The sequence below is a fragment of the Hyperolius riggenbachi genome, chromosome 2 (genome assembly GCF_040937935.1).
Source record: "Hyperolius riggenbachi isolate aHypRig1 chromosome 2, aHypRig1.pri, whole genome shotgun sequence".
NCBI classification, from domain to species: Eukaryota; Metazoa; Chordata; class Amphibia; order Anura; family Hyperoliidae; genus Hyperolius; species Hyperolius riggenbachi.
This window is the reverse complement of record NC_090647.1, coordinates 264,771,776-264,796,132: the sequence shown is the minus strand read 5'-3', so window position 1 is coordinate 264,796,132 and position 24,357 is coordinate 264,771,776. Positions and strand designations below refer to the sequence as shown.

Sequence of the window (24,357 nt, the reverse complement as noted above, 5' to 3'; positions counted from 1 at the left end):
GCAAACTACGTATACCAAACCAACCCACCATCCTGCAAACACAGGAGCCTGGTTGTTTCCCTTGCAACAAAAACCGATGCACAGCCTGTCAATTTATCAACACCTGCACCTGCACACTCTTTGTGTCCTCCAGTACCGGTATTCAATATCCCATAAAAAAAAACACCTCACCTGCGAATCTAAATTTGTCATCTACCTCATTTCATGTCCCTGTCGACTCCAGTACGTGGGGAGGACTACACAGTTGGCCCGTAGCAGAATCGGACAACACAAAAGAAACATCACTAAAAAATGTCCCCTTCACAGCGTATCACGGCACTTCTGCACTCACCACGCCAATAACCCACAATTCTTCAACATTACACTAATTGACTCAACTGATGCAAGTTCGTCAAACGCATTCAGAAACACAAAAAAAAATTTGAAATGTTCTGGATACAAACTATAAGAACCCTCAGCCCTGAGGGTCTGAATGAAGTTCTGGAAAAAATTTACTAAAAATACCTCCTGTACCGTTTTTCTTTTATCTTGGCCGCTCTCTTTTACCCTTTTTTTGACTTGTTTCATGACTTTTTTATTTATTGTATTGTATTTTATTTGTCCCAATAAGTTTTAGTGTAACCGTCCAATTTTACAGCTACACCTCTGGCTTGATCATTATTCTACATATTTTTATGTCAAAAAGTGTAATTTGGTTTGATTGTTATGTGCTGTTTTACCAGTTGCTACAATTGTCCAGGACTACTAAGTTGATCCATATTTGTTTAATTTTTTTTTTATTTTTTTTTTTATATGTTTCTATTAATTTTTATGTTGCTCTGACATGTCTATTTATTCTATTAATTTTTATGTTGCTCTTACATGTCTATTGATGCTTGTGTCTTAGGACCGGGTCATAACTTTTTGGTCCACTAGATGGCAGCTAAATACTTTTACACATCAATCCCTCTGTCAAATATACTAATTATATTCCCACTGAATCGAATCATTATATTTATTTAAATCTTGAAAAAGACCTTTGCATATACTTTTTTACTTAATTTATTCTTTTGCCCATTTACAGCATCCAAACTGAGTAGATTCTGCCCCGGCCGGGTTTTGAACCCTGGTCTCCAATGCCAAAGGCAGTGCCCTTAACCAGTACTCTATTCAGCTAGTACACTATTCAGCTGCACATTTGGTAACCATGATACCTGTATCCGCACCCCAACTACCCAATACACCGAACACAGGTGGCGAGAGCCCATTGGCTACTCACAAGCCCGCCCTAGCCCCACCCACCCTTCCCAAAAACCTAACTCACTAAACACAGGTGGCGAGAGCCCATTGGCTGCTCGCACACTCACCCTAACCCCGCCCACCCAACACCTCCCATACATCTAATTGGCCCTTTTAGCAAGAACCTGTATATATAAGGAGTAGAGCATCCTCACCACTTCACTGAGGCGCTACACTGCCTATTGCTGAAATTCTGGTGAGTTCTTTATGTTATTTTATTTGCACACTTTACCCTGTATTTCTGCCCCCCTGTTCTCTTCTCAATGCTCTATTACCGATTACTCTTGCTGACATATACCCTTTTCCATTACCAATACCACTCATTGCAAATCTGTGTAAAATAACACCCCATAGTCCATTACTATCACGAGCACCATAGCCTCTACCCCCTATTGTTTACTTGCACACCCAACTCTTTTATGCCATCTCCACGAAGCAATTTCTTTCATATGGTATGCTTTATGATATGCAATATATTGATATGCAAATTTGCAGAATTTACTATAGCATAATGTACTGTCACTTGTCTACAGTCTTGTCCCCATGTTTATTGCCTGATGAAGCGGGCTGGGCCTGCGAAACGCGTTGCACTGTTTTGGGGTACTAATTAATAAATGTGACTACTATTCAGCCAGTCTTTCGTGTCTGCTTTATGGAGGTAAGTCCACCGCTTCCTCCCAGCAAATTTTAAAGTTTTTATCCACTGTTATCCTGCTGGCGCCTCAGTTCTCCTACTGCAAATAACAGGAACGCTTGCTAAACGGCTGCCTTACCTCAGGCAACCGCAAGCGTTTGCTCAAGACAGACAGACGAATGGAAAACAGGAATAGGTCAGATAAGATCCACCGCTCTTCTGCCAGAGCAAGTGCGATCCAGGTTCAGGGACAGGACAGGAAGGATCCACTGTTCTTTCCGCCAGAGCAAGTGTGAACCAAGTACAGAAACGAGTAGTGGTCACAAGCACTGGACTCTCAAAAGCAGACTTGAATTCAGACTTAAAAGTCTCTATGACTGTACTGGTATCTAACCAACACTCATCATTGACTACGCATGACTGAAGCTCCGCAAAAGCTGCAAAAGTAGTAGTATAGCAGCAATGCCTACTGTAGTGGGCAATGCTTCAGACGGCCCTGCGGGACAGGAGGCACCTCCTAAAAGTTCTGCGCCCTTTGGGAGGAACTCGGAGACCTCCAGAACATCAAACAAAAGCTCAGGAGCATTGTTTCCCAAGTTTTCTGACAAAGAAATCAAGGATTCTGAACTATCCATGTTACAGGGCAAAACATCCAATTCATTTTGCGGACAGAGCAAATGTCCCAGGGATGGTTCTACAATCTGCTGAGACTGAATTTTATCTTTATGAACAAGATGCACAGGAATATTTACTGGAACACACACTGACTCCCTAACTCTAATCTCACTGCACGCAGAATTCTGCATAGCAGTCAAACTAGACTGCAATTCCAAAATAGCAGAAAAACAGGTGAGAATAGTAGCAATACCTAGACGAGCCTATACGGTCACTGCAGGAGATTTTATGCAAGGCAATATTGACTCATCCAGAGTACAGGGTGGAGAGTCAGTACTAGCTTCTGAGCAAGAAAGGGACTCACAAATGTCAGTGCGAGTGGACATCATGGTTTTATTCATGGTTCAGGGCAGGCTAACAGAGATCTTCTCTGGACAAGGCAAAGATTCCCCAGTAACAGATTCGCAAAACCAAAGCGCTGTCTCACCCTTAGACTCGGCTAACAATGTGGAATCCGAGGAGTAAGAACGCAAAATTTGCGAATCCAAGATCGCTTTAGGTTGCGAAACTGACGCTTCCAAAGCGCAAACCTCCGCAATCTGTGGACCAGACTGCAAGGTGTTCAGGACAGAAACACTGGAGCAACTGTCATCAGGCAACGGGCCTTTACAGGTGTGAACAGAGTGAGACATAGATTCATTTGCAGAAGAAGTTGCGACAACAACAGGAGAAACTTTATTAGACAAATTAATATTACTTTTGATGCTGCATAGTTTAGGAATTTTCCCCATAGCAGGATCATAAATGGAAGGTCTTAAAGAATTACTGAGAGAAAAAGATCTGTTTTTAATTGACAAGGGATCCCAGACAGCCGAGCGGATCATTACACTTTCCCTATGGCATCATAAGCAGGTGAGCTGTCAAAATATGCTTTTTATCGAGGCATGCTTTGGTAAAACCTCATCACCAGTGTGGTCACTGCTACTGATCAAATGCAGTGATTAGTCCAATTATAGTGCCATGGTCCATGGCAAGACCATCAGCACCTATTAGGAATAGGATCAATGGGTGGCTGTGATTGGCCGTTCTGGTGCCAGGTCACCCACCTGGAGTTTACCAAAAGGCACCAAAAGGACTCTGACCATGAGAAACAAAATTCTCTGGTAGGGTAAGAACTCTTTGGTGTGAAGGCCAGGCCCCTTCCCATCCAACCTGAGGTAGCTTGAGAGGTGCTGCAAAGAGGAATGAGGGTGAAACTGGCCAAGGATAGGTGTGCCAAGCTTGTGCTTGCGCTTTGCTGCCAATGGTGCATTGATAAAGTATTGAGCAAAGGCTGTAAATACTTATGCACTTGATTTCTCATTTTTTTTTATTTTTACTAAATTTGCCATAACCTCAAGTAAACTTTTTTCACATTGTGGGGTGCTATGTCAGTGGCGTTTCTACAATAGGGCGCAGGGGGGCGTGGTGCACTGGGTGACAGCCAGCCAGGGGGGTGTCGCCACGACCCCCCATTGTTGCAGACATTGCATGAGGGGAAGAGCAGCGCTGGAAGGAGGGGTGACTGGGATAGCAGCGGGGAGGGGGGAAAGATCCCCCCCCCCCTCCTTCACCTGGGTCCCCTCCTTCTGCCTCTCTTCCCCTCTAAATGACAGCGGGGGCAGCGGGCAACTTACAGTCAGAGCGGGCAGGCAGAGACTACTCACTTTACTTCTGCGTTCCAGCAGCTGGAACGCTGGTCGCCGTCACGTTCCTTTTCTGCGCCTCCAATGCTGTGACACGCATTGGAGGCGCAGAGGCACGTGACGGTGACGGAGCGCTCCAGCTGCTGGTACGCAGAAGTAAAGTGAGTAGTCTCTGCCCGCCCGCCCTGACTGTAAGTTGCCCGCTGCCCCCACTGTCATTTAGAGGGGAAGAGAGGCAGAAGGAGGGGACCCAGGTGAGGGAGGGGGGATCTTTCCCCCCTCCCCGCCTCTATCCCAGTCACCCCTCTTTCTAGCGCTGCGTCCCCCCTCCTGGAGCAGCTATACTGGGGGCAACTAAACTAGCTATACTGCGGGCAACTAAACTAGCTATACTGGGGGCATCTATACTGGGGCAACTATACTAGCTATACTGGGGGCAACTAAACTAGCTATACTGGGGGCATCTATACTGAGGGCAGCTATAATAGCTATACTGAGGGCAACTATACTAGCTATACTGGGGGCATCTATACTAGCTATACTGGGGGCATCTATACTAGCTATACTGGGGGCAACTAAACTAGCTATACTGGGGGCAACTAAACTAGCTATACTGGGGGCAGCTATACTATCTATACTGGGGGCAGCTATACTATCTATACTGGGGGCAACTATACTAGCTATACTGGGGGCAACTAAACTAGCTATACTGGGGGCATCTATACTGGGGGCAGCTATACTAGCTATACTGGGGGCATCTATACTAGCTATACTGGGGCAACTATACTAGCTATACTGGGGGCATCTATACTAGCTATACTGGGGGCAACTAAACTAGCTATACTGGGGGCAACTAAACTAGCTATACTGGGGGCATCTATACTAGCTATACAGGGGGCAGCTATACTAGCCATACTGGGGGCAGCTAAATTAGCTATACTGGGGGCATCTATACTAGCTATACTGGGGGCATCTATACTAGCTATACTGGGGGCAACTATACTAGCTATACTGGGGGCAACTATACTAGCTATACTGGGGGCAGCTATACTGGGGCAACTATACTAGCTATACTGGGGGCAACTATACTAGCTATACTGGGGGCAACTATACTAGCTATACTGGGGCAACTATACTGGGGAAGCTCTGGGGGCAACTATACTATCTATACTGGGGGCAGCTATACTGGGGCAACTATACTAGCTATACTGGGGGCAACTATACTAGCTATACTGGGGCAACTATACTGTGGGGAACTAAACTAGCTATACGGGGGGCAAATAAACTAGCTATACTGGAGGCAAATAAACTAGCTATACTGGGGGCAACTAAACTAGCTATACTGGGGGCAACTATACTATCTATACTGGGGCAGCTCTGGGGGCAACTATACTAGCTATACTGGGGGCAACTATACTAGCTATACTGGGGGCAACTATACTAGCTAATACTTTAAATTACAGTTAGCTCCGCCCTCATCCGGTCATGACCACACCCAATTTTTTTGCCGACTGTGGTCACGCCCATTTTTTTAAGGGGGGGGTGTCTTTTAATACTCAGCACCGGGTGCCAAATGCCCTAGGTACGCCACTGTGCTATGTTTAGAATTCTGAGGAAAAAAAATGAATTTAATCCATTTTGGAATAAGGCTGTAACCTAACAAAATGTGGAAAAATTAATGCATTGTGAATACTTTCTGGATGCACTGTAAATACATACATACAAGGACTTTTGCAGTTGGTCTAATAAAACACAAAACCATTTACTGAGTCCAGTACTATACTTACCAGTGCTTTTTTTAAGTATCTATACATATAAAACATTAACAATGCACTTACACTTGTAACATTAAGAAAACATTAAGAAAACACTTACATTTGTACCATCACAAAGGTAAAATGGAGCATACAGAAGCATGATTTGTGAAACCAAAATAGCGATATCCCTGAATATAGACAAAAAGAGAAATCCCAACCTTAATACTACGATCATCATTATTATTAATTTATATGGCGCTATCATCTTCTGCAGAGGGGTACAATATGATAACAAAACATAGGTGTATAACACAAGTAAAACATATTACTAACCAAAATGTTATACAATAAAAAAAAATTGCTAAAAACAATAGGAGAGGAAGCCCTGCTCTTGCTAGCTTATAATCTAACAACTCGGAAGGAGATATAATTCGGGGTCCGGCAGCCGCCGGAGCCCCAAATTAAGAAAAACAAAAAATAATGCGCTCGCTCTATATAAAAATGAGTGGGGATCACCAAACAGGCTTAGTCCACTAGAATGTTCCTTTAAATCGATACTGTCATGTGCAGCAACACAGTCTCTGGGTTGTACCAGTAAATCAAACAATAAGAAAGTCTACAAGTTGCGCTCTTGACATATATAACTTGCTGCAGACAATCCCCCCTTTCAGAGGTCACTCACCAGATGATGTGGTCTGAACAGACCAATATGCGCCTCCGGGGTGTATGGCCCCCCGTCACCTCACGATCTCACCACCTCGTGTGTAGTCCAGTGGAAAGTAGATCCTTAGGTCCTCTCCGGGATGGGGATCGATGACTTGCAACAAAAAAGCACACAGGAAGACCAGCTTCCAATAGTGTGATACTGCGCTTATTAAAAAGTTCAAAAACTAAAAACAAAGTCCATGCGCTGGGCATACGCGGGTTTGTGATATGGCTATAGGGGAAGGTACATCCCATATGGCTGCCAAACCCTCTGCCGCCCTGTGCAAACACCGTCCGCTCTGCGGATGCAAAGTCCCCGCTATGCTGCTCTCCGTGCCGGCAAGCGTCAGCGCATCCAGCGTGATTGCGTCACTCCGTTCTTGGTCATACTGTGTCTTAGTCATGATGACCACGCCACCCCCCTTATCTGCTGGTCTAACAACCAGCTGTTTGTCTTCTATGGTCTTTTTAATTTTTTTCACACTCGGATCTGAGTAATTGGGGGTTAGTTCACGAAGATCTTTGCAGACCATTCTCTTAAAAGTTTCCACCGTGCTCCCCACCGGGGCCCCTCCTGGATTGAAGGTGGAGTTATTCCTTAGACTGGTATGCCTATATACATCTGCTGTTGCTACTTTAGTCATACCATTGTTTTTCCCCATGAAGTATTTCTTAATGTTCAATCTTCTGACATATTTATTCAAATCAATATAGGTTTCAAACTTATTTAAAGTGCTAGATGGGGCATATTTGAGGCCTTTACTTAACAGGGAAAGTTCACTTTTATCAAGTTTAACACCACTGATGTTGAAAATACCATCAGTGGTTATTGCCTCCTTCTTTTTTCTTCCCCCTCCTCTGCACCCTCTTCTGCCCCTCGTTTGCACTGCTTTCTTGGTGATAGGTACATGCTCAAATCCTCCTCCTCCCATGGTTTGTATCTGGGCTTTGGCGGCTCCCACAGAAAAGAAGAGGAAGAGGGCTGATCATTTTGATCTCTTAATGGATCATATCTGTTAATGATGGGAATATCTTTCCTCTTATACTCAAATGGTCTGTATGGTGGTTGGCCCTGTGGGCTATTACAGCACATATTGATTTAGTCCGCATATATTTTGGCCTCCTTTGGTGTATAGCTTGTGATGTGTATACATTGGTAGATGGGCCTAAACAGAGTAATGAGGGCAGTGGCTTTTGTCTACTTCACGATCTATTAGTTTATAAGACCCCTCAATCACACATACTTTTAAATGTTCCCCTGAGATGTATGAATTAACATATAATCAATGGAGATTTTCTCTGACATATTTGTTTAATTTGAAGAACTGTTTAAGATCCCTGATGAGATATTTCTCATAAATATTAATAGTTTATGTCCTTGTTTCCCTTAAATATCCTCTCGAGAATGCATATCGTTGTGAGTTTATGTAAAGGAGGAGTTACCTCCCCGTTGGCAGCCTGATAGGCAATAAATTTGGGCAGGACGTCACTCCGTACAAGCCCCTGATGAGTTGCTACGCAACGAAACGCGTAGGGCGGAGCTAACGGAGTGACGCAATCACGCTGGATGCGCTGACGCTTGCCGGCACGGAGAGCAGCATAGCGGGGACTTTGCATCCGCAGAGCGGACGGTGTTTGCACAGGGCGGCAGAGGGTTTGGCAGCCATATGGGATGTACCTTCCCCTATAGCCATTGTGTATCACAAACCCGCGTATGCCCAGCGCATGGACTTTGTTTTTAGTTTTTTAACTTTTTAATAAACGCAGTATCACACTATTGGAAGCTGGTCTTCCTGTGTGCTTTTTTGTTGCAAGTCATCGATCCCCATCTCGGAGAGGACCTAAGGATCTACTTTCCACTGGACTACACACGAGGTGGTGAGATCGTGAGGTGACGGGGGGCCATACACCCCGGAGGCGCATATTGGTCTGTTCAGACCACATCATCTGGTGAGTGACCTCTGAAAGGGGGGATTGTCTGCAGCAAGTTATATATGTCAAGAGCGCAACTTGTAGACTTTCTTATTGTTTGATTTACTGGAGCCCCAAATTACCCTTACGTGCCCCGCGCAACATTACATTGCTGCTATAGGGCACTTTGTTTTGGCGCCAGGCAGTGAGCTCCGTGCAGCAAAACCACCTGCTTTGTTTGCAGGACGCACAACTGATCAGTGAAACATTTACCAACTTGTTGCATTTTCCATGCAGTTTGAAATTGCACCAAAATCAGCAGCTAGTGCATTTCATTGGTCCAGTTCTAAGCTGCATACAATTTGTAATAAATATTAAAGCTGAAAAGTTAGCATACAGAGGAGAGGATTTTCATAGTAAATGATGCTATAAGGGAACTGTAATGCCTTTGTTCAGTATCCTCATTTTTTAATGCATAAAATAGTTAATTTGCATAATTTAGAAATGCACATTACTACATTGCAAACCTGTGCGTTTTGCAATAGATAGCTGGATGATTGGGTCTAAGATGATAATGCAATTGTACTGGACAGGTTGCTGACTGTCCAGATTCCTCCTCCTATCCCATCATCACCAACATATGTTAGTTATAAATTGTTTTGTATTGCAGGCAGGAAAGGGTGATACACATGACTTTTGTAACATACTGGGGAGGATGTGGTTAGAGTTAAAGGACACATCCTAGCTAAATAAAAAAAACAAGATCTACTTACCTGGGGCTTACTCCAGACCCTGGCAGCCTATATGTCCCTTGCTGCAGCTCAGCTCACAGCCGGTATCCCCTCTGTTGCCGATGTGTACTGCGCCTGCACGAGCGCATGTGCCCGGGAGTGTTCTGCACAGGCGCAGTACTTCTGCACCTGTACAGAACACTCCAGGCTTTGTGATCGCGAGCTGCGTGGCCGTGTGCTCGTGCAGGCACAGTAGATGCCGACTGCAACGGAGGGGTCCCCGGGACACCGTCTGGAAGCGGCGCTGCGTCGAGGGACAGATAGGCTGCTAGGGGCTGGAGGAAGCCCCAGGTGAGTAGATCTTATTTTGTTGTTTGTTTTTTTAGCTCGGACCTTCCCTTTAAATGCCTAGTTGAACAATGAACTGGAGGAACAACAGAGCTACAGTGCTGGCCACAAAGAGTTTATCTCTCGCTCTATCTCAGGGGTGAAAAGTTGACACTGTTCTTTGCTGAAAAAGCACCTTTCCTAGCAGCAGGAGATCCAGGATCACCAACATATGTTAGCCAAGCACTTTCAATATATTTTTACAAAAGGTACACCTGGCCAATGCATACAACTTTCTGTATTACTACTTAGTGAAAAACTGTACCATAAGCACATAAAAAATGTAAGGCCTTTCATTACTGACAATACGGTGTAGGCAAGGTAACAGGAATTCTAGAATTAATGTCCAGAGCCCTATTTTATAGCAGTAACATGGTAATTAGAGTGTGGGAAGGAGGGTTTATAAATAATTATAAATACTACTATAAAACTGGTGTCAGGATTTTCTAATTCATAACCATATAGCCTTCCCTTGTAGATGGACTATATGTAAAAATCACTATGATAGTAGTCATCTGAATATATGCCTCCTTTAGTAAATATGGGGCTTGATTCACAAAGCGGTGCTAACCTACTTAGCACGTCTAAAGTCTTTAGACGCGCTAACCAGGGTGCTAAGTAGGTTAGCATCGGATTTCTCAATCAGATCGCGCGCTAACTTTGCGCGCGCAAAGTTTTACGCGCGCAAAGTTTTACGCGCGCTAAGTCCTATAGGCTTTAATGGGCACTTCGCGCGGTGCGCCCTGCGCTCTGTGCAGTACGCGCGTAAAGTTTTACGCGCATAAAGTTTTGCGCGCGTAAAGTTTTATGCGCGAAAAGCTTGTTTAGACGTGCTAAGGGGGTTTTCACAGGCGTGCTAACAGTTAGCACCGCTTTGTGAATCAAGCCCCTGGTGTCTGATGTGAATCCATGAAACTAAGTGTTGCTCCCTGGAGCTCCGCAGGGGGGGGGGGGGAGGGGGGGTTGGATGAGGAATTTGACTGCAACAAAGGGCACCTAGTGCCACTTTTTGGTCAGGGGTGTCTTTTGGGGGTGCCCTCGGAATAATTTTGCCCAGGGGCCCCAGTGTTTATATAAACGGCTCTGAAGACTCTGATGGATGCAGCTAATTAAATTACAGAGCACTGCAGAAGAGGATGGGCTGTGGAAAAATTTCAGGTGACAGTCTAGATTTGTGTGAGTATGAAAAACATTGCTCCACTCACTTTTTCTTATTACTGTAATAATTTAAAAAGCCCCATTGTATTTCGTAGCACTCTACAAAGTGCAATATGAAAAAAATGTAGGCATTGTGGGTAACAATATATTTATACTACATGCAGTTATATAAAAACATATATAAATGATGCAAAATATACTCACAATTCACACTTAGGGACAACCATTTCTATGAAGACAAAAGGGGAGGATGGTTGGAAATACTAGGGCCCATATGCAATTAACCTTTTCTCCTAAGTTTTCTCCTAGGGGATATTTTCACATTATAATGCTTTTTAAATTAGCAGCAAGTAAAAACATACTCAAAATAATTTTGAGAGTACTCTTTCACCTACTTTTTGATACTTTTTTTTGAATTACAAAGTGTTCAAAATTATTTTAAAGAGAAGATGAAAAATTATCACATAGGAGAAAACCCGGGAGAAAAAGGGGCCCATATGCAATTCACTTTTTCTTCTGGGTTTTCTCCTAGGTGATATTTTCAACTTAGCAATTAAATGCCTTTTAACCAGCTGAGCGGTCTGGACGAGCTCAGCTCGTCCAACACCGCCAGAGGCTGCCGCTCAGGCCCTGCTGGGCCGATTTTAATGAAATAAAAAGCAGCACACGCAGCCGGCACTTTGCCAGCCGCGTGTGCTGCCTGATCGCCGCTGCAGCGCGGCGATCCGCCACGTGCAGCGGCGAAAGAGGGTCCCCCCAGCCGCCCGAGCCCAGCGTAGCCGGAACAAACAGTTCCGGCCAGGGCCGGCCCGCTCATGAGGCGGGGTGAAACTTTTGCCTCAGGCGGCAAATTTCCAGGGGCGGCACCCGCCCGTCCGTGGGTGCGGGGAGCCGGCCCGCCGAGCTGGAGGGGTAGCTGGCAGGACGGGGGTATTGGGCCAGCGGCGGGGAGGGGGGTCGGACCCCCCCCTCCCTCGCCTGGGTCCCCCGTCCTCCGCTCCCCTCCAGCCTAAATAGACGCAGCCGTATATGTAAGAGGCACGGGCGGGGAGACACTCACCTCCTCCTCGCTCCAGCGTGCGCTCCACTGACATCACTTCCTGCAACGCTGCAGGAAGTGATGTCAGTGGAGCGCATGCTGGGAAGAGGTGAGTGTCCTCCCCGCCCGTGCCGAGGGGGGGGGGGAGGGGGGACGGTGCCAATTTTTTTTTTAAAATTTGCCTCAGGCGGCAAAAAGTCTAGGGCCGGCCCTGGTTCAGGCCAGCGCTAAGGGCTGGATCGGAGGCGGCTGACGTCAGGACGTCGGCTGACGTCCATGACGTCACTCCGCTCGTCGCCATGGCGACGAGGTAAGCGAAACACGGAAGGCCGCTTATTGCGGCCTTCCGTGTTACTTCTGGCCGCCGGAGGCGATCGGAAGAACGCCCCTGGAGCGCCCTCTAGTGGGCTTTCATGCAGCCAACTTTCAGTTGGCTGCATGAAATAGTTTTTTTTTTATTTAAAAAAAACCCTCCCGCAGCCACCCTGGCGATTTAATCAGAACGCCAGGGTGGTTAAACAACCAGCAAGCAAAAAAAAAAAATACTCAAAATAATTTTGATAACACTTTTTCACCTAGTTTTGTTACTTTTTCCATTGCAAAGTGCTGAAACGTTTCTAAACTGAAAATGAAAAATGATCTCCTAGGGGAAAACTCAGGAGAAAAAGTTAATTGCATATGGCTCCTGGTGTGGTAAAACCATTAGAGCAGAAGAGAAAGCAAGAGCTACCACTGTTGGGTTAGGGCAGTGATCTGCAAACTTGGCTCTGCAGCTGTCCCACAATGCATTGCGGGAGTCTGACAGCCACAGTCATGATTCATAAAGGCAAATGCATTGTGGGACTTGTAGTTCCTTAACAGCTGGGGAGCCAAGTTTGCAGATCCCTGGGTTAGGGGAATGCAGACTTTTTTTTATAGGCAGAAATTACGGTTTAGGGCCCTTTTCCACTAGAAGCGTTTTGTAATTCAAATCCAATTGCTAACAGATTGTACAACATTAGTCAGTTTACAATCTTAAGGAAACCATGTGGGGATGTTTTCATTATTGCAATGTGTTTGCGATGCGATTTCTCCCAATCGCAAAGATCGATCCTGCTGCATTTATCCTGCAATTGAGCTCCTATACAAACTATAGGAACGCAGGAAAATTGTATAGCAATCACAGTGATATGCGATTTTTCTGCAGTTCAGCAATTTTAAATATTTTCCTGCCCATCTTTTTTCTCCTATTGCAAATTGCTATTGCAAAACCGACACAATAGCGACATACACCCATCGGATCGCAGCGTAATCGTGGTAGTGTATGTAAAAGGAAACTGGACTGTATCACAGTGCGATTGGGTTCATGTTTCTGGAAAAGAGCCCTCAGCAAGCAAAAGTTCCTTAAAGTGAACCTGAACCAAGAAAACATATTTAAAATAAACACATGATGTACCTGCAAATGAATACTACATACTTACCTAGCTGTCAGTTCCTCTCAGAAGCTCACCATTTTCTCCTAACAATGAATTCTTCCTATTCTGATAAGATTTTGTCAGAACTGAAATATATCCCTTGCTGTCAGTTGTAACTGAAAGGACAAAGGATGTGCAAGGTAATGTCCATGTTCCCTATAGCTCAAGTGGGGCGATGTTACAGTTTAACAGTGTGCTGACGCAGAAGCTGTTACAGGGTCATCACCATTTTTAAAATGGAGAACTGAGAATTCCATCGATCACAGTTGACAAACAGGATGCGGGAAAGGAGAAAGGGATTGATGAGAAGACTACATGGGAGGTAAGTATGACATGTGTATATTTATTTTGACTTTTCATTTTTAGTTCAGGTTTGCTTTAATTCATGCCATCACATGGCACTGGGTAAAGTTAATTTTGATGCAAGGTGTCGGAGTCACATCAGGAACCAGTTTATGTTAGGAAGTGAAGAGTTACATAAAACTATGTTATGATTGAACATTGTACATTTGAAGCTAGTTACATTATATCACTCACCTTTCATTTGTAAATAAATAACCAATTACGTTTTTAAGTCCAAACAGAGTACCACTGATAATTAAGGAACCTAACACTGAAAAAAAAATCAGACAAAAAATACATTTAGTACATTGAAATGATACACAGGTAATGTAAAATATCAAGAAAATTTAACTGCAAAACCAAAAACTGAAAGCAAAAATAATGAAATTCAATTCCGATCAAACAATACAATAGTTCAAAAGTGCAATAGAAGACTAGTATCAAATCAATACTCTTGGCATGCTACAGAAGCACCACCCACTGTTTGTCTTTTATTAAGAAGTGTGATAGTTAGGCCTCGTTCACATCTGCTGCGCTGAAAAACGTGTTAAAGCGCGTGGTAAAAAACGCATGCGCTTGTGCGCGCTTTAGTGCGCGTTTCTGTGCATTGCGCTGCGCTTCTTTAAAGCACGTTTTGCTTACTGTAGCAGCAGCAGTTGTCAATAAAAAGTTGTTTTTGTATGTAAATGTATTTTTTTCTCCAATTAGGGGTAAAAACCGCATGCTCTTCTATGCGCTTGTACGCGCTTCTATGCGCTAAAAAAGCGCACCCATTCACTTGCATTGATGTGCGCTTTACAGCTCAGCGCACAGAAATGCATGCAACACTACGTATTTGTAACGCTGCTCAGCGCAGCTCATAGATGTGAACCAGCTACATTTAGTTACATGGAAAAATCAATACCTTGCTGAACGCACAGGGCAGTGCGCTGTGGAAAGCGCACAGAAACGGCCCTGATGTGAACGAGGCCTAAGAGTCTTATAAAATAAGTTCTAGCAAATATAACTGAAGACAATAAAATCGATTCACAGATTTTAACTGCATATAGGTAATAATTAATTTGCATGGTTTTAAACAGAAGTGGCAAATACCAGATAATAACATCAAGAGTTGCATTTAACACTGAAGTTGTCAGTCATATCTAAGCAAATATTAGACCAATAAAGCCTTTTTTTCAGATGACATTAATCCCTGTATGCTCAAGTTATAAAGGTCAATAAAACATTTTATCCAGGGGCGTAGCAATAGGGGTTGCAGAGGTAGCCACCGCCTCGGGGCTAGAAGGGCCCTTCCGCGACTACAGTATTAGCTCTCTATTGGTCCTGTGCTCATAATAATCACTGCTATAGATACTTTGAATAGTGGTAATCCCTGACAAAACTGTTCCCCATCCCCTTCTTGCATCTCTGACACTGTAGTTGCCATTGATCAATTGCTATGTATAGAGTACTTGGGGGGGCCCCATTGTAAAACTTGCATCGGGGCCCTCAAGTAGTGTTGGGCGAACATCTAGATGTTCGGGTTCGGGCCGAACAGGCCGAACATGGCCGCGATGTTCGGGTGTTCGACCCGAACTCCGAACATAATGGAAGTCAATGGGGACCCGAACTTTTGTGCTTTGTAAAGCCTCCTTACATGCTACATACCCCAAATTTACAGGGTATGTGCACCTTGGGAGTGGGTACAAGAGGAAAAAAAAATTAGCAAAAAGAGCTTATAGTTTTTGAGAAAATCGATTTTAAAGTTTCAAAGGGAAAACTGTCTTTTAAATGCGGGAAATGTCTGTTTTCTTTGCACAGGTAACATGCTTTTTGTCGGCATGCAGTCATAAATGTAATACATATAAGAGGTTCCAGGAAAAGGGACCGGTAACGCTAACCCAGCAGCAGCACACGTGATGGAACAGGAGGAGGGTGGCGCAGGAGGAGAAGGCCACGCTTTGAGACACAACAACCCAGGCCTTGCATGAGGACAAGAAGCGTGCGGATAGCAATTTGCATTTTGTCGCCATGCAGTCATAAATGTAATACAGATGAGAGGTTCAATAAACAGGGACCCAAAACGCTAACCCATCACAGATGTTCATTGTTCATGTTACTTGGTTGGGGTCCGGGAGTGTTGCGTAGTCGTTTCCAATCCAGGATTGATTCATTTTAATTTGAGTCAGACGGTCTGCATTTTCTGTGGCGAGGCGGATACGCCGCCGATCTGTGACGATGCCTCCGGCAGCACTGAAACAGCGTTCCGACATAACGCTGGCTGCCGGGCAAGCCAGCACCTCTATTGCGTACATTGCCAGTTTGTGCCAGGTGTCTAGCTTCGATACCCAATAGTTGAAGGGTGCAGATGGATTGTTCAACACAGCTACGCCATCTGACATGTAGTCCTTGACCATCTTCTCCAGGCGATCGGTGTTGGAGGTGGATCTGCACGCTTGCTGTTCTGTGTGCTGCTGCATGGGTGTCAGAAAATTTTCCCACTCCAAGGACACTGCCGATACCATTCCCTTTTGGGCACTAGCTGCGGCTTGTGTTGTTTGCTGCCCTCCTGGTCGTCCTGGGTTTGCGGAAGTCAGTCTGTCGGCGTACAACTGGCTAGAGGAGGGGGAGGATGTCAATCTCCTCTCTAAAGTCTCCACAAGGGCCTGCTGGTATTCTTCCATTTTGACCTGTCTGGCTCTTTCTTCAAGCAGTTTTGGAACATTGTGTTTGTACCGTGGATCCAGAAGGGTATAAACCCAGTAATTGGTGTTGTCCAGAATGCGCACAATGCGTGGGTCGCGTTCAATGCAGTCCTAGGCCGAAGAGGTCATAGCCTAGGGTCACAAAACCTGTTTATTTGGGCAATTTCAATGGTGGCGAGTCTGACGTACATAAATCGCAGCAATGGCCGTTAGCAACGTCTGAATCTCACGAAATGTCTCATGCAGGTAGAAGACATATTGTTAGACTTGGGCTCCAAAGATGGGTTCCCTACATCTCTGCAAACCAGAGTTACAGGGCTCCAAATTTGGTAAAATCCCCCATAGGCTTTCATTGGGCCTCCTATTTACAGTTCCAAAATCTCACATCTTTTCAAAGGGCAATTACTCAGCAGTGGCAAATTTTCTAGCATTGTAGGGACCCTTAGGGGGAACATGACTGGTGAGTTTCGGGCCCCTAGGCCGAAGAGGTCATAGCCTAGGGTCACAAAAACCTGTTTATTTGGGCTATTTCAATGGTAGTGATGGTGACGTACATAAATCGCAGCAATGGCCGTTAGCAAAGTCTGAATCTCACGAAATGTCTCATGCAGGTAGAAGACATATTGTTAGACTTGGATTCCAAAGATGGGGTCCCTACATCTCTGCAAACCAGAGTTACAGGGGTCCAAAATTGGTAAAATCCCCCATAGGATTTCATTGCCTCCCTATTTCACTTTCCAAAATCTCACATCTTTTCAAAGGGCAATGGCTCAGCAGTACCAAATTTTCTAGCATTGTAGGGACCCTTAGGGGGAACATGACTGGTGAGTTTCGGGCCCCTAGGCCGAAAAGGTCATAGCCTAGGGTCACAAAAACCTGTTTATTTGGGCTATTTCAATGGTAGTGATGGTGACGTACATAAATCGCAGCAATGGCCGTTAGCAAAGTCTGAATCTCACGAAATGTCTCATGCAGGTAGAAGACATATTGTTAGACTTGGATTCCAAAGATGGGGTCCCTACATCTCTGCAAACCAGAGTTACAGGGGTCCAAAATTGGTAAAATCCCCCATAGGATTTCATTGCCTCCCTATTTCACTTTCCAAAATCTCACATCTTTTCAAAGGGCAATGGCTCAGCAGTACCAAATTTTCTAGCATTGTAGGGACCCTTAGGGGGAACATGACTGGTGAGTTTCGGGCCCCTAGGCCGAAGAGGTCATAGCCTAGGGTCACAAAAACCTGTTTATTTGGGCTATTTCAATGGTAGTGATGGTGACGTACATAAATCGCAGCAATGGCCGTTAGCAAAATCTGAATCTCACGAAATGTCTCATGCAGGTAGAAGACATATTGTTAGACTTGGATTCCAAAGATGGGGTCCCTACATCTCTGCAAACCAGAGTTACAGGGGTCCAAAATTGGTAAAATCCCCCATAGGATTTCATTGCCTCCCTATTTCACTTTCCAAAATCTCACATCTTTTCAAAGGGCAATGGCTCAGCAGTACCAAATTTTCTAGCATTGTAGGGACCCTTAGGGGGATCATGACTGGTGAGTTTTGCCACTGCTGAGCCAGTAACATGAACAATGAACATCTGTGATGGGTTAGCGTTTCCGGTCCCTGTTTATTGAACCTCTCATCTGTATTACATTTATGACTGCATGGCGACAAAATGCAAATTGCTATCCGCACGCTTCTTGTCCTCATGCAAGGCCTGGGTTGTTGTGTCTCAAAGCGTGGCCTTCTCCTCCTGCGCCACCCTCCTCCTGTTCCATCACGTGTGCTGCTGCTGGGTTAGCGTTACCGGTCCCTTTTCCTGGAACCTCTTATATGTATTACATTTATGACTGCATGCCGACAAAAAGCATGTTACCTGTGCAAAGAAAACAGACATTTCCCGCATTTAAAAGACAGTTTTCCCTTTGAAACTTTAAAATCGATTTTCTCAAAAACTATAAGCTCTTTTTGCTAAAAAAATTTTTCCTCTTGTACCCACTCCCAAGGTGCACATACCCTGTAAATTTGGGGTATGTAGCATATAAGGAGGCTTTACAAAGCACGAAAGTTCGGGTCCCCATTGACTTCCATTATGTTCGGAGTTCGGCCATGTTCGGCCCGAACCCGAACATCTAGATGTTCGCCCAACACTACACGTGACCCGTTCGGCCAATCACAGCGCTAGCCGAACGTTCGGGTAACGTTCGGCCATGCGCTCTTAGTTCGGCCATATGGCCGAACAGTTTGGCCGAACACCATTAGGTGTTCGGCCGAACCCGAACATCACCCGAACAGGGTGATGTTCTGCAGAACCCGAACAGTGGCGAACACTGTTCGCCCAACACTACCCACAACTTCTTAGCTACCCCACTGACTTTAATGGAGTGCAAATACCACTTTTGATGGAGTACTTTTAATTTTTTTTCATGTACAGAATCTTACCTGTGCAACAAAGTACAACTTTACAAGACTTTTTGGCTTCTTCTACATCTCTAGCTCCTAAAGCATTTCCTATTCTGACACTGGCAGCTGTGCCAAAGCTTGAAGGAAGCTGTACAGGGAGATAAAATGTGCATTGTTAAGGTTTGGCAAATATTATTATTGATTTATATTGTGCCAGTATCTTCCCAGAGCGTAGCTATGGGTGGGCAAGGGGGACACATGTCCCCGGGCGCGTCACTGTATGGCAGGGGTCTCAAACTCAATTTACATGGGGGCCGCAGGAGGCAAAGTCAGGATGAGGCTGGGCCGCATAAGGAATTTCACAATCGCGGCGCATCGCCGCCTCTTTCCGCCCCTCTCACTCTTCCTTCACAGGGAGGGGCGGGGAGAGGCAGCGATCCGTGCGGCGATTGACGTGAGGAGGGGCAGAGCTGAAACTGAAAGCTCTGCCCCTTTCAGGAAATGCCGGCGGATTGCCCCCTGGGCGATTTGGGGGCTCTGCAGCCCTCGTTTAGCGGCGGGGATGCGGCGGATTACTTGGGAGCACTGAAGCAAACTATAAGGAAGCTTTTGCCAGCGAGGGCCACAAAATATTGTATCGAGGGCCGCAAATGGCCCGCGGGCCGCGAGTTTGAGACCCCTGCTGTAAGGGGACAAAGAGCATGGCCACCGCACCTCCAAGTGAGTGAGAGGTAGCTCACTGGCTGCCCGAAGTGCCCCTGCTTCTCCCTGCTTCTCCCTGCTTAACAGCAGCAGAAAAAGAGGGGCACATCTGGCTAATTATAGGGGGTACATCTGGCTATCTAAACGGGGGAAGGGGGCACATCTGGCTATCTAAATAGTATTTGTACATTTGGCTCCACCCATGACCACACCCACATTCTGATGCGTGGCCATTCCCAATTTGTCCAGAGGAATACGCAAAAACTGTCTTTTTCCCCGGGTGCTGAAAAACCTAGCTACGCCTCTGTATTTTCCATGGGCAGCGCCCAGCAATATTACCTTTGCTACCGGCAGTGTGTACCACAAGTTAGGCTATTAGCATGACCCACAGTATTCGAATAGCGTGAGTGTTGCTACGGTAATGAGCGTTACTTCGGTACTAAAGTACTGCAGGTCGTGCTAATAGCGTAATTCGCAGCCCACGCTGCCAGTAGTAAGGGTAATATTGCAATGCGCTGTCTGTGTAAGGCAATATTACTACACTTTTGAGCATTAAGCTCATTGTGCTGTACGACAGTCAATACATAATATATATAATTGTATTTACAATGATGAAATAGAGATAATACACATCCTATAAAAATTGTACCTAAAGGTAAAAATCTGTAATCCTACTATACAGCAGTATTCAAACAAAATAGGAAACAGACCCTTAATCCCTTAACCTCCTGAGTGTTACGCCACTCAGGAGGTTTTGCCAGTTTGTGCCCCCCAGTATAATAAATGAGATCCCATTATAATTGTTTGAAAAGTGCAAGTCTGTTAAAAATACATGTATTCTTGATGATTCTTGATTTCAAAGTTAAAACCTACTAGTAATTAGCTTCCTACCATTACAGCCAGCATTGTCACTTCCATTGCAATGGCCTGTCCTCCAAGTTCCACTAAACTGATAAATCCTAAAAAGAAACAAGAGTTATCGTTTGATGGCAGTGCATTGGCTAGTGTGTTGTCCATTTATCTGACAACTGTCAATATTTTGAATGTCAAAAATACTCATTAATAATGGAATGATTAATAGCATAATCCATGGCATTGGTGACAATAAAAATGAATTTACCATGAAAACATATAAATGTGTACATGGATAGATAACTGGTTAAGGAACAGAAGGCAAAGAGTGATGGCAAATAGATAATATTCTACATGGGAAACTGTTAGCAGTGAGGTCCCGCAAAGGTCAGTACCAGGGATGCTCAAATCCGAATTCAGGTGAATTTCACCCAGATACCTGTGCAGGCTGGGCGGGAGGGGGGGGGGGGTGTGAAGCTTACCTGTCTGACATCTTCTTCGGTCCGTCCCTCGGCGCCTCCCACGATGCGTTCCACGCGAGTACAAACACTTCTTCCTTCCGGGTTGAAGGAGGAAGTGTTTGTAGTCACGTGATGAGCGTGGACCGCATCGTTGGGAGGCACTGAGGGACGGACTGAAGAAGATGTTAGACAGGTAAGCTTGATAAATTAAATAGCTGGAAATAAAATGATCATTTCTAATACTCGGTTGAAAACCCTTTGCTGGCAATGACAGACCAAAGTCTTGAACACATGGACATCACCAGATGCTGGGTTTCCTCCTTTTTAATGCTCTGCCAGGCCTTTAATGCAGTGGCTTAGTTGCTGTTTGTTTGTGAGCCTTTCTGTCCAAGGTTTAGTCTTCAACAAGTGAAATGCAAGCTCAATTGGGTTAAGATCAAGTGACTGAACTGGCCTATCAAGAAATGATGAGATAACTTACTACTCCCTAACTGATATTAAGTGCTTACCACCTTGCACCACTTAATACTAGATCAGTCCTTAGCAGAGATATGATCTAATATTGATCACACCAATGCTACCTCTTGCTTTGTACTGCTTGAAGCAAGTTAACTGGCATTTACGAGACTCACTACCAGTGACTACAGTATCTTCTAGACAGCAGACAAATCCTATGGGAATACCAGAAAGATACCAACAAAATACCAACCTAATTGACCAGTATTTTCTAAGCATCTGTCCACCTGAAAACAATGCATTTGGAAATTTTCCACTTCTGCATAAATTGGATGCTAAGCAAACATTGCAAATGAATACCAATGTGAAGTGATTCCTATGTTACCATAGATTTTTATAGGCAGAATTTTCCAGGAATTTTCCTGGCTTTTTAAATGTGAATGAAGCCTTTAGAAGAAAAGAAATAAAGATGAAGATCAACCTGCTAAGAAGCCTCCAATTTCAAAGCTCCACCATTCAATGCAAAACATAAGCAAGTTTGGGATAGAAAGGTAGATAAATGTGTCCCATTCCTGAAGACAGTCTCTGGACCAACCTGAAATAAAATTATGAATGCAAGAATTTAACTACAGATTATGCAAACAAAGTTGTGCAAATCACAAAGGTTTGTAGGCATTCCTGCACCTCCTTATGGCTTTTCATTTAGTTCTTCCTGAAATGAGCTTTCCCCAAGGCCCCTTAGTGCTCCATCATTCTGCATCTCCCATGTGATTCGAGGACCTCTCACATTCAGTAAAAGTCAGTAAAGTTTGTAGGCCCCTTTTTTTTTTTAAATTAAATTTGTTGAGACTGCCTTGCGTTTACCATTTCAAGAATTTTCATGTATTTTTCAGAATACATAGCATTGTCGGTCACGCCCCCTAACTACTAAGCAGTAAATAATATGCACTGCAGAGTATGCTTATTACTTTTAGCACACAATCAAGGTTAGGAGAATAGAGATTGGCAGACCTAGAGTTAGAAGAATTAGAGTTAGGAAAGTTAGACATTCGCAGAAACAGGGCTCAATGTGCCATTGAAGCTACAAACCATGTTCTTCTAAACTTAAAGAGACTTTGAAGCGAGAATAAATCTCGCTTCAGAGCTCATAGTTAGCAGGGGCACGTGTGCTCCTGCTAAACTGCCGCTACAGCGCCGCTAAACGGGATTCCCTTCACCCCCAAGCCCCCCACTGCAACACTTGGTCGCAGACTTGGTCGCTCCTGGAGGCAGGGCTAACGGCTGCAGCCCTGCCTCCAGTCGCGTCTATCAGCGGCGCATCGCCGCCTCTCCCTCGCCCCTCTCAGTGAAGGAAGACTAAGAGGAGCGGGGGAGAGGCGGAGATACGCGTGGAGCAGGGCTGCGGCAGTTAGCCCTGCCCCAACCAGGAAGCGCTCCCCTGAAGGGACCCCTGTTTAGCGGCACGATAGCGGCGGTTTAGCAGGGGCACACATGCCCCTGCTAACTATGAGGTCTGAAGCGAGATTTATTCTCGCTTCAGACTCTCTTTAATTCTCTTAAAATTTACCTAATCTGCGCTATATAGTAGAACAAGGTTGAAGAGAATACTTTAAGGATTCAGTTTGGGTGAAGGGAAGACTGTAAGGGATCAATGTTGGTGAAGGGAAGAATTGAATACAGTATATAGGCCGTACCCAGCAACAATTCCATAAATGTTTAAATAAACATAAGGAGAACATTAAAAAAGGCTATGAGAAACACAATGTCTTGAAACATTTTGATCAAATGCACAATAAGAACTTCAGATTGTTAAAGATCCTAGTGGGCTCAGTATGGCACTGGAAAACATGGCAGACTAAGACAAAGACTATTCTGTTTTGTTCTTATTTTAAAACTATCTTAGAGTTTTAGTCAAACAAATTAATGTGTACAGTTAATTTGCTTATATTATTCATAATTTCACCACATTATTTATATTGTATCTTATTGTATCAATTTTTATCCTTTATGTTTTTATTATTACTTTTATTTTAATCTTAGAATTTTAATAATACTATATTCTATTTCTTATGAAAACTTTACGGAAGAGATACCAGGAAGTCTTTGCTACCATCTAGTGGTTTAACCCCATATTATTTCCTGCACATTTTTCTAGAACCCATTTTTCTATTTTTCTAGAACCTATACCGCAGAATTAAATTAGCATATTATAGTTTTTATCTCCCCTTTTTCATACCACCTATATAAAACAATATTTTCTATAAGAACCAAATGGGTAATCTATTTGATTTGCAATGTCCAACATTTTACTAAGGTACTAAGCGCAGTGATGGCTAACCTTGGCACTCCAACTGTGGTGGAACTACAAGCCCCATGAGGCATTGCAATACTCTGACAGCTTTAAGCATAACTCAGGGAGGCAGAGGCATGATGTGATTTGTAGTTTTGCCACAGCTGGAGTGCCAAGGTTAGCCATCACTGTACTAAGGGATAGTGCTGGCCAGCTGGTGTGTTGCTATGTGTATGAGGCCTGGTTTAGCTGATGCTTAGAGACATTGATAGCTGCTGATCCGGGGCATGCCAGTCTGATTCATGTATTTTAGGGGATTTTGTGTCACAGTCCCCATGGGGATTTTTGCTATAACATTGGAAAATAAAGATAACACATTTTAATACAGGTTGAGCCCTGGTAATTTATTGTTGGGCCTAGATGTTTACTGAAACCAGGATGCTCCTGCATCTCTGCAGTAACAGTACACATATCACAAGTGTTGTGGATCATTTCACATATTTTTTGACTCTGTCACCTGTGTGTGTTTCATGTGCACAACCAAGGAAAAGGGGTTTAGTAGCCTGAGTAATATTTTGATTTCTAAAAAGGAGGTATATATTTATTCAAACTTTATTCAAATTTATTCAAACTGCTTGTCTGCTATATCCTCCTTCATGTCCTCTCGCTTCCTAAAACTTAATAAGAGTAAAACGGAACTAATATTTTTTCCACCATCTCTGTCCACCTCTCTGCCTGAAGTAACAATAAATGTTAATAACACTCCCATAGCTTAAGTACCCAAAGCACGGTACTTGGGGGTAATAGTCAACTC

The 24,357-nt window shown here is 44.3% G+C and overlaps 1 protein-coding gene across 1 annotated transcript in view; it reads right to left on the bottom strand.

The window, feature by feature from the left end:
• The window catches only part of LOC137544962 (multidrug and toxin extrusion protein 2-like), a 115,969-nt gene that overhangs the window by 47,589 nt on the left and 44,023 nt on the right, over positions 1-24,357 (bottom strand). Inside the window, exons 9-13 of the mRNA XM_068266060.1 lie at positions 21,735-21,848; positions 20,376-20,443; positions 18,822-18,930; positions 13,892-13,967; positions 6,084-6,157 (exon numbers count right to left, since the gene is read on the bottom strand). Coding sequence (XP_068122161.1) covers positions 6,084-6,157; positions 13,892-13,967; positions 18,822-18,930; positions 20,376-20,443; positions 21,735-21,848 — 441 coding nt within the window. The remainder of the gene's footprint in view (positions 1-6,083; positions 6,158-13,891; positions 13,968-18,821; positions 18,931-20,375; positions 20,444-21,734; positions 21,849-24,357) is intronic.